Here is an 11,667-nt window from a genome sequence, read left to right as displayed (position 1 = left end):
AAAAGTCTTAATATTCCATCTCGGTATGTATAAATATCGACTAGCCTTAAACTAGTACTAGTAGACCAAACAGCGGTCCTTTAACCACTGTTAAATAACACAATGTCCACCAACTAGTCCGCACACACTAGTTTGAAATTAGTCGAAACTCTTGAGATTGAGACAACCGATCTTCTTTTCGGTAATATATGTGTAAAAAGCCCAATTTTTATAAAAAGAGTTAGTTTTGATCCATTAACGAGCGATGGAAGACTAGTACTACACTACCATGGTATCTTACTATAAGTTTGAAATAAACCATAATCATTTTAAATAAAATAGTTCAATGACATATGCAAAGCTAGTTCATTTTATTGTTTTCCATCATTTATTGAAGAATATTCATTTAATAATATTTATTTATTTCTAATTGTAATCTAAACAATTAAATTTTAAAATAAAAGACTTTTCTGTAGTGCCAAAATATTTTATTGTTTCTGTTATATTTACCAAAAAAAAACAAAAATGTCTGGTTCATAAAGCAGTTGTGAATTGGTCTCCAGCATATGTAGGTTGGTTATCATACGTCTGACGGACCTTGAAAAATAAAAAATCAACAATATAATTTCTAAAGCAAGATAATATAACTCAATGTCATCAATATAAAATTAAATAAACATGCATTAGAAAATATTATCGAATTAATCGAAATATTATAATATAATCATTTAACTTTATCTTTCTTATTAAGTAGGAATTTATAATATTTTAATAATTTTATAAAACTAGTTCAATAACAATTACGAATAAGCATACATACTAATAACGACGTTTTGGTTGAGTTATGAAGCTTTTCTTCGAATCGGAAGAGTGTGTAGCTTTCTTCCTTTCTGCAAGTATTTGCGCAACAGCTGATTTAGAACTCGGTGAATCTTTCTTATAGAAAACATTATCAAGACGTGGATAATGCTCGTATGTTTTGAAGTTTTCTTCAACGTCTAACTGTTTGCGTCTCGCATGGGTATAAGGACCTGGTCGTAAGCCAATCAACTTTTTCTCAGAATTTTTATATGCATCTTGCACAAAGTTCATTCGTTCATCGATATTTTTAAATTCGCTACCATTTGATGAATTTCCTGTACCAGTTTTACTAGAAAAATTTTCTTTCGATTTGCTGAACTTTTGTGAACAGCTTTTGCTTCCGTGGACCGAAACCGTGGGCGTGGGTTCGATTGGTTTCTTATTGATAAGAACCCTCTTGTAGGCGTTGGCGTCCATTAGTCCGTCAGAGAACATGGAACGTACCTGCACTGCTGGGCTTCCTAAGGTTCTAAGAAAATTTATTAAAAGTTTTCCAGACATTTTATTTGCAAAATTTTGAAACCATTAAAACCAAAAATATATACGAAGAATTTTCTTTATAAATTTTTAAATCGACTGTAGTTAAAACTTGTAAAAAGTTAAATATTTAAAATTTTTAAAAATATGCACGCCTACTTATATACAATAGAGTTTATTTATATAAATATACTTTACATCGTATAGTAAATTGAAAACTCAAAATAGGAAATAAGAAATCAAGAAATGCAGACTCTAAAAAAGTAAGAGAAAATACTGATCCGTAATAAAACAATTTTGATTTAATCAGGTCTGCCATAATACACAATACATTAACTTTATATGATTGTTTTATAAAACTAGATGTTTTTGTTTCTTTGAAGAGCTCCATTCACAGTTCTTTATATATTTTTAATCTAAGTGTAAACATTTAAATATTTTCTTGTTTTGCATTAAATAATTTTAAGAGCTTCGCTCATCTTAAGTGTCAGTAAAATTTAAAAAAAAATTCATTAGTCAGACTCATTAATCATCAAGATGGAATAATAATATTAAACCAAGTTTTGATCTGTCTGGCAAAAATTATGCATTTAATAAACCAATTAAAAAATTTGATTTCTCAACAGTATTACTGATAGAAAACTGTTTTCCGCACTATGATGTCAATTAATGAGGGAAACCTCAGTATTTATTGGGTAAGTGGCATTCTTAATTTCACCATAAATTCTAATTTATTATTTCGTCAAGTAATTCAATCTAACAACTGAGTGAATTAAATGAATAGAGTGAATAGAGTGAGTTATTGTTACCGTTTTATTTTAAAGATTTTATTTAAAACGAATATATCCCTTAGATTGATTTACTTTGGAATATTACTTAAAGTTCTGTTGTTTTGCCGTTTGTAGGCTATTTGGGTTAAGGTTGCAGCTTCCTTGGTTTTGTTCGAAAAATTCCTTTGGCAACACCCAATCATTTCAATAGAAACATTGCCTTCACAACACAAATAATGCAAATGCTTTTGTTTTGTTTCAAAAAATATTTTACATTAACCAATTCATTGACATTTTTATTAAAGATTTACTTTTGTCAAAGCTAATGTCCCATAGAATGCATTTATATTGTCTCCCAAAGTGGCTTTATAACTTAACCAAGATTGAAGGTTGATTAAATGTGTGCACATTGTTTGAATCTTTTAATTGCTCTAAAAGAATACGTGTTTATTGTAAACAATACATCATGGTCATACTTAAAGAATAACAAATTTCAACACTAATGATGCAGATTATTTTCGTGCTTAGTTATCACTTCCTTTACGAATGTAATCAAAGGTGAAATCAGGTCAACCGATAACCGATTTTATTATATATGCGATAAGTATGCTACTGTCCACAAAGACCACTAAATGTTTAATTTTTAAAGCACATCACTATCTAATGTACCGCTTTAAGTCATCTTCATCCCTAAAGGGAAAAGTTTTTATGCTAGAAAATATTTCTTTTGTTTAACTTATGGTCAGCAATATTTTTAAGTATATAATCTACATTTCCCTTATTTTCTGTTCACAGAAAAATCTGTTTACAGCTCACCTGTTGTTTGTTGGTATTTTACATATAAAACATATGACAGATATATATTTTAAGAGTTTTATTACATTTTTCGCCTTGTATAAGCTCATTTATACGAAAGCACTTTGTATGGTAAGTTGTCCTCATTAGTGTGAATAATGAACGAAACCGAATCCGAAAATGAACGAAAGTAGAAATCCCAAAAAGAGGTGCATCGTTTTCAAGGAAATGCAACCAACAAACATTTGTTTACCTTTTTTTGTAAATATGTCAAAAACTGCTTTCTTAAACTGTCAAAATGCCATGAAAAGCTTTTATTTAGGGTTTGTTCAATGTATTCATTTGCATTTGGAACATATTTGGAACTCATTCCGACCCTTTTGGAACCTATTTAAACAGAATGAGATCCAGTGGAATTCATTCTAACCCCGTTGAAACTCATTTAAACAGAATGAGATCCATAGGCTCTCATTTTCGCTTGAGATTTTGTATGCAAAAATTAGTCATTTGCTTCTCATTTTTCATTTTTGACCAAAATGAGTCATTTGAGGCCAACATAAATGCCATATTAGACTGTTTTCTTTAAAGACATCTACCTATTTTGATAAACAACCATAAGTTCATTAATTCCATAAATGACTTCATATTCTAGCACCGTGAATGTACTGTAAAGTTAATTCCATTGGTCACGTTGTATCGATTTCGATTATTTTTATGCTCTGATAATTAAATGCTACTGACCACGCATTCAAGAGATCAGCACGGTTGGTAAAATAAATTTATAAATATTCTTTACTTCTTTTTCACCAAATCCGTAAATTTAATTGACTATTTATTAATTCCCAATATTTTCCTTTTTAAAAAAAATTCCTTTTTAAAAAATATCTTGCACTGTGCGAAGAGTTTAACAATTACCATGTGATGAATTTGGTATGGATTTACCGCAGTTCAATTAAAGCTCCATGGCATCCACTTCAGTGCACAAAGTGTTCGCTCAGAACAGAGTTCACTTTTGACTTAATTATTAAGCGACTTTATTGTGTTTGGTGTTTTTTGAGTACAGTTTTAATTCATTTTACTTTTATTATTTTTTTATTTATTTCTTTGTATATTTTTTTGTATTTTTATATGAAAAAATATAGCGAGTGCAAAGAATTTGCAGTTGAAATGCATAAACTGTAAAGATTTCCGCTTATTAATTTTTTACACCTTTTAACACCGCGCCGAGCAAGTGTTGCATATGATTTAAAAATGTTTACACTGCATTCTGTGTATGGTTTTCATTTCATATATTTTTATACAGTTTGAGTGCAGTTTTTATGATACGTTATACCTTACAAATAGCAACATTTAAAATAAACAACACTAAAAACACAACAAAATGAACATTTTTTTCGCTTTTGTAATGGCATAAGACCAAGGCCTTTTGTGGCTTCTTGTATGGCAGCAATTTTCGCTGCACTAAATTGCAACGCTGGTATTGAAATCGCAAACACAGGTCCTTCAGATACATTTGTGCGCATACATGCACTTGTATATATATATATATATTCATTTCCACATATGTTTATGCTTGTATATACTTTTGTTATTTTTGTTAATTAATTGTAGTTAAAGTTCAACAAAAACGGTGTTGCAAGTGTTATTTTGAGGTACTCAAAAATAAAATGAAAAAAAAAAACAAATTTTATATAAAAAATGTTGCTGAATTTGCCGTTTTCGCTTATGGTTTAGTATTACTTTTATATCCCTTACTATATCGACACTCTACATTTTTTGAGGCATTCCATAAAGTTTTTAAATAAGTTTGTGTTATATTAGATATTAATTATATTAGGCATATGTGGTCGCTCCGAAGTACAATAAGTCTCTTGCTAAAGTCTCTAATTTGTATACAAAAAAACAACACTACTCTCTTGCTCTAACACAATAGTTATGAAGTGTTTTATAATTGAAGACACTGCAGAAAAGAGTATTATTACAACGATTTTAAGATTAGAATCTTAATTGGAAATTTTAACAAATGTTCAAACAAAATTAATAATTTTTAATTTTTTAATTAATTTTTAAATTTATACAAAATTTAGTTTGCTTTCAATTTTTTGCATATACGTAAGACTTGCTAACTCTGGAAACGTCCTATCTTACAAATTGCAATAGTGATGCCAATATGCCAGCAAGAGACTTTAACAATAGGCTTATTGTTTTTTGCCTCATTACAGCACGACAAAAACACACCTATTGTTTATTTTTGTATTATATTATGTTTTTTTCTTTAACTCTCAATTACTTGCATTAAAGCGCATCGAAATAAGTAATCTAGTCAGATTATTGTGACTATTATTTATTATTTAGTTATTATTTAGCTTCTACACAATAGATTATGTACTGTCATTTGGATAACTTTTATAGTTTTGTTGGCATTGACTACTATTCCTCATGTATTGAATTAGTTCATACTAGTGTTATTCATAACATATTACTTGGATATTTTAAAAACCGAAGTTATCCGATTAACCGGATAGAAGTCTCCGGAGTTGAAAATAGAATCGGATTTTTGTAAATCCAGAGTCTTCGAATATCCGGATTTGCGATTATTATTCGCGAGCAAAAGTTAAAGGGAATGATAGAATTTTTGTTTGTGGGATGTGTGTGAGATACTTCATAAAACCGAATACGAACATCACTAGTTCATATCCTTATTAATAAAAATTTGCAGTTTACTTGTGGCATAATTGATATAATTATTCATAATTTGTATAAGAGATGTGTAGTTGGACACAGCTCTTTTCTTTCTAGGAGGCCTGATTCAGCAGAATGAATATTATGAATGAATTAATATATTTATCAAATATATTTTAATTGATACGATAGCGTTACTTTAAGACTAAATAATAGTGATGTTAAAGATAACATAGTTCAATAATGGATGTAGTGTCAAATATAGAGTTCATGGGTTTGTGAGTATTATATTAAGTTCGAATTTTTTAATAGTCGGTAAAGTATATTCGTTCCAGAAAGTTTTCTAATCACCTATTGGAAGATACATTGTTAAATGCAGGATTGTCTTAAAATGAATTAATACTTGTAGTTTATCTAGTCACGGGAAACAAATATAGAAGAACTCGATCTAAAATAGGCTAATATCTTGTAACAACTTTATATTTGATTAATGGTTTTTGACATAGTCATATAGACTTGATATACAATAAAATCGTTTTAATTTAAGTAATACGTTTAATGTAAAGTGTATTAGCTTACAATGACTAGTCGATTAAACCAATTACTTAAAAAAAAGTGAATGAATAAATTTTTTTTCAAAGTATTTTTTATTTATATTTATGTGACTGCATCTATATTGTACAACAGTGGTTACCACTATTGACAAGATGTGTTCGCATAAAATTAATTCCAGATTTGTACCACTTCCTTCCGACAACGCATTGACGCTCTCATTACCGGCTGTGACGTACTACACGCTACAATGTACACCCGCATTGTATGTTTCTGTAAAAAAATATATATAAATATTTTCATTCAAATAATTTATACAGAGATATTAATAATTATTGTGCAAAATCCATTTTTGCATAATCTTTTGTTTTTCGTTTATATTAAAAATATTTTTAATATTAACCATATAGCCAATAGTCTCACAGAACTATCTTTACTATCAATTATACTAAACTACACATCTATTTAATCTATTTATGCAATATAACGGTTTTTTCTCGATTTCCTAGAAGTTCCAAGTCTTAGCATCTAATAATTTTAATTAATGTTATTGGAAATAATGAGAGAAATGAAAGAATCACTTAATAATATGAGACTTATTATCTATATCTATTAATAATATGAGACTTATTATCTATATCCATTTTGACTTAATAATAATTCGAACAGCGTTTATGATTATAATAACGAAAGTGAACAGATCTCGAAGGCCTTTGCGTACTGAGATAATGTACTTCCAGTAATGCCTATTGACTTCTCATTCGGTTAAAATACTGACTTCTCGAACTGAAAATTTTTGTACTTCATTTTTGTTTTATTTGTTACTGGTTTTTAAATACATGTCCAATTATAGCATAGTCTACACTATGCTGTTGTGTATATTCTATATATTTTGTTCGGGTTCCGCACGAATTCCTTAACTTTATACTCATATATAGAATTTAAATTTTTATTAACAATTTATGAAACAATTTAGCAATAAGTCACTTGCATCAGATTTTCTCTTGAAAGAAAAGACAATTCTGCAGAATTGTCTTCTCTTACCAGATGACTGTTGAAAGTTACCCTTATATGATCATCCGTGTTTCTTCCAAAACTCAAACATTTTCTTAATAAGAAAATACGTACTAATAAACTATTTAACATATACCATACTTCCAATAATTTTTTAAAATGAATAAAATGGTTGAAAAATGAACTATTGGGGTTAGTATGGCAAGGCTTTTAGAACTTGTACAACTCTAACAATTGTAATATGAATATGTGTAATCACTTTATTTTATGTTAATTTAACTATTTATATACATTCATATAATCTAAAAATTAGTTTTGAATTATAGCATAATTGTGCTTAAGTAGCACTTTCAATACTAAATATCAAATTTACCAAAATTATATTATTTTACCTCAAATGAATAGTTATTAAATGTTTACATGTAGCAGTAGCCTCTTTTATTTAAATTAATATATACATATGTGACAATCTTTTGATATATAATTATCTTTAGCGATCAGACTTCCTATAGTGACTTACAGAGCTTAGTGCCTTAACTGCCTTATCGCCAATCCAAAAAACAGTACCCTCTGTTTTGTTGACGACCCTTTTTGGTCGAAAATCATTTTTCATATTCCAAACACTTTGAAAATGAAAAGGTAATAAAATTGCTGAAACCCAGTTGTTAAAAAATAAACTAAATTGTGTTGTTCAAGTTAATATGTGTTTTATTGATAGTAATTTAATAATAATTACAATTATTATTGCCAAAAATTAGTCCATAGTTATAATAAATACAATAACATTATAATAATTATTAGAATAGTAAAAACTTTTTTCAATTCTTCAGATTTATTCTGAATAGATCTTATTATCAAAGCCTCTCCACATTTTTTGTTAGACACAACTGAAATGGTCAATTTTAATAAGTATCTTGCAAATTATCAGAAGAATAATAATAAAAGATCTTTTTTCTTTAAACGGATTGAGACCGTTTATTAAACCCAATATTTTGTTCAATGAAACTTTACTTTTATAAAAACTAAGTTATCCTGTCAATTCAGCAGAAAATAAACTAGAATTCTTATTATTAGAAAAATCACAGTCGTAGTAGTGAAACTCTTATATGCTAAATAGATTCAGATAAGCAAATACTCCGTTTTATCAAAACGATGGAAAAAAGGCATTGAAACTAGTTTTTAATCAACGGAAGAATTGTATGACAATAGGAAAACACACTATATATAGATGGGCGGTATTTTATTGACATAAACATCAAATGGGTATTCTAATTATTAACATTAAATAAAAATTCACAAATAGGTATATTTGTTATTATTATTATACTTATAATAATTTAATATTAATAACTATTAATAAATATTTCTTCGTTGTTTTACGTTGATTATGTTGTTTCTTAGTATTCTTATAGTGCTTGCTCCTGGTATTATCCTCGTATTGTATTAAAACAATTAAACCTAAAAATAAATAATTAAATAAAATTTCATTTTAATTCAATTATATATACTAATCATATATCCATTTTTTACTCCAAAATAATAATCATTTTTTGTAAATATTAATTTTTATTAATTTTATTAATTATTGATTTTAAACATTCAAATTCTTAGGCAGCACATACGGAGGTGAGTGCATTATGGAAGCGTTACAGTGCAGGCTACAAGCACTAACATGACAGTTTTATGAAAGTAACTACTGCTCATAATGAAGAAAAGTTGATATTAAGTGATAACATGAAATGATTGTTCACTGTAATATTGACGGTATAACCAATAGTGTTTCTAAATACCACACATAAGTTAAGATATTGGTAAGTGTCTTAAAGTTTTTGATAAAATATAAAATGCTTAGAGGACTGCTTTTATACAAATACTAAATTAACTGCAAATAGATCATTGGCACACTAAATTTTTTTGTTTTGAGTTTTTAATCTACTGTGCTATGTTGCATCATTATAAACATACTACATTGTACATAAGTAGGCGTGCATAGTTTCAAAAATATTACTTACAATTTTTTTAAAACCGAAATACATATTTTTCAAAATTGACTGCAGTTGGTTTCAAAATTTACTTATAAAAAATTTTCAAAAATTTTGATTTTAATTTATCTAAATTTTCCGTATATAAAAATGAATGGTAGAATAACAAACTTTTTATTATCCATTGGTGGACGCCAGATACGTACACTAAGCACGAATGGTTTAATGGATGCTGAGAAATACAAAAACTTAAAAAAGAAAACCGACGAGTATGCGATTTTGGCTGACGAAAAGAATCAAGGCACAGTCAAGCGCAATCAAAAACTTCCAAGTTCTGCCTTAAACGAAAACGCAAGAAAGATGCCAGCAGACAATGAAAGGAACCAAGGCACTTCATCTGGCAGTCGGCAGCAAATTAATACCCGGACCAAACGCAGGAGAGTGACGTGTACTGTTTCTAGACAATTCGGCTCTTACAGCCATTCTCGTCTGGATAATATTTTCTATAAGAATTGCAAAATCACTACTACTTCTGCGTTAGCCCGGGTTATCGCTGAGAAGAAGAAAGCTGCAGATGATTTGAACACACCTCGTCGTCCGAAGCGACGATATTAGTATGTATTATATATATTCAATTATTATCGAACTAGTTCTACGTAATTAATAAAATATTATTATATCGTATTTAATGCAACTAAATCAATTTCAAAATCTATAGTATCTTGCTTACAACAAATACATTTCTGATTTTTATGTCTTTTAAGGTCGATATAAAATGAACGATGATCTGGCATGAATGTATCTGGCAAGAATGTATCTGGCAGGAATGTGTCTAGCATGAATGGATCTGGCATGAATGTATCTGGCATGAATATATCTGGCATGAATGTATCTGGAATGAATATATGTGGCATGAATGTATCTGGCATGAATGGATCTGGCTTGAATGTATCTGGCAGGAATGTATCTGGAATGAATGTGTCTGGCATGAATGGATCTGGGATGAATGTTTCTGGTATGAATGTATCTGGCAGGAATGTATCTGGCGTCCACTATATATTTTTTACCAACGTTTTTACCTAAATTTATCTATAAAACAATAAAAATAATTTGGCACTGCAAAAAGTCTTTTTCGTTTTAAAATTAATTTTTAATAAAATTTCATGAATAAATATTAAAATACAAACAAAATTAAGTATGTTAATTCCAGTGAATTCCCGTCGTATAAATTACGTATATTCGGAATTCATAATTCAAATCCAATATACATAGTTATAAGTTGGAACCATTCTAGTTTTGCGACTAGAATGATTTTGCGACACTAACACTGATGTTACCCAGTGGTTCTATATTAGTTGTTTTTGCAATTATACTTTTGAGTGTTCAGAACATGAGTACATTAAAATTTTAAAATCAAAATCTTTCTCAGTGCTCTCCATTCCTGGGATAGTAGTTCGCAGCCATACGTCAGAAGTGATCTAATCACTTTCCTGAAGCAGCTTACCGAATAAGCATTATAATGGTGCCAAACCTTAAAACTGATACATTGTGAATCATTTTTGAAAGAAAATGGAAAATTTTAGTCAGACGACAGAGCAATTTGTTTATTATTTATAGCCGTTGCGAGTGTTATAAAATATATATAGTTAAAAAATACACTAAATAATTCATTTTTAAATTGCGTTGTAAAATGTTTAGTTATTTATAAAAGTTTGTCATCAATTTTATATGATTAAATTAATTAATAATTATTAGAACTTTAACATGTATATAATTATATATATTTAAATATAAAATGTAATCAATTATTAAACAAGATGGTATTTATTAATATATGTCATATCATTGCCACTATAGGGCATAATACTGTCTACACTACCAAACATATCAATATCACTTACACTAACTACAACTATGGTTGCGCTACAACCAGTGCTTACTCTTCTCATAATACCCAAAAGTCATAGTTTTGTATGAGGTCAGTACAAAATTTCGTTAAAAATCAAATTTGGAAAAAATAATGCATTAAACGCACACAAAGCCAATCATATACTTTACAAAAAATATACAAAAACAAAAACTATGCATCTGCTTCGTAAATATTGCCTCACATACCCCTTCATACAAAATCATTTAGTGAGTGAATAAGAATAAATAAATAATAAATAAATAAGAATGAATAATAGAAGGTGTTAATAGGTGTTTCTCCGTTCACTCATCACCAAAGAGGTTCTTTTCGTCTGTGTATGGGTGTGCTTCAATAAGATATACATGCTTTATTTGAAATAATTTAAACAAAATCTATTGTGTTGGTAGACTAAGGCAAATTATTGGTGCGAACCTCGAGACTGTTCACTTTGACAAAAACTCTAAAAATTTAAGAACGACTTCAAATATCTTATAGCATTTATTATTTTTGCTAAATGGCATGACATGTTATGTAGTAAAGAAGATAAAGAAAAGAAAGTGATAAGGCAAGGAAACAACATTATTGCCTCCAGTTTGACTAACGATATAAAACTCAAGGTCCGTGCGATGTCCCCACGGAAGAAGGG

General features: G+C 28.6%; 4 protein-coding genes and 1 pseudogene across 5 annotated transcripts in view; 2 read left to right on the top strand and 3 right to left on the bottom strand.

Annotated features, from left to right (window-relative positions):
- Window positions 1-11,667, top strand: part of LOC119688877 (spindle assembly checkpoint component mad1-like) — a 124,846-nt gene that overhangs the window by 58,580 nt on the left and 54,599 nt on the right. The window lies entirely within an intron of this gene.
- Window positions 1-11,667, bottom strand: part of LOC119688892 — a 57,376-nt gene that overhangs the window by 33,516 nt on the left and 12,193 nt on the right. The gene's annotated exons all lie outside the window — the stretch shown is intronic.
- Window positions 1-11,667, bottom strand: part of LOC119688880 — a 14,342-nt pseudogene that overhangs the window by 747 nt on the left and 1,928 nt on the right.
- LOC119688887 lies at window positions 487-1,338 on the bottom strand. Its single transcript, XM_038103551.1, has 2 exons — window positions 800-1,338; window positions 487-576 (listed from the first exon to the last, which is right to left on the bottom strand). Coding segments are annotated over exons 1-2 (477 nt in total). The 5' UTR covers window positions 1,276-1,338; the 3' UTR covers window positions 487-575.
- Window positions 9,217-10,226, top strand: LOC119688889. The gene is made up of 2 exons (XM_038103553.1): window positions 9,217-9,726; window positions 9,877-10,226. Coding segments are annotated over exons 1-2 (465 nt in total). The 5' UTR covers window positions 9,217-9,262; the 3' UTR covers window positions 9,878-10,226.

Source organism: Teleopsis dalmanni, chromosome X (genome assembly GCF_002237135.1).
Source record: "Teleopsis dalmanni isolate 2A chromosome X, ASM223713v2, whole genome shotgun sequence".
Classification (NCBI taxonomy): Eukaryota; Metazoa; Arthropoda; class Insecta; order Diptera; family Diopsidae; genus Teleopsis; species Teleopsis dalmanni.
This window is presented reverse-complemented; position numbering and strand designations above follow the sequence as displayed.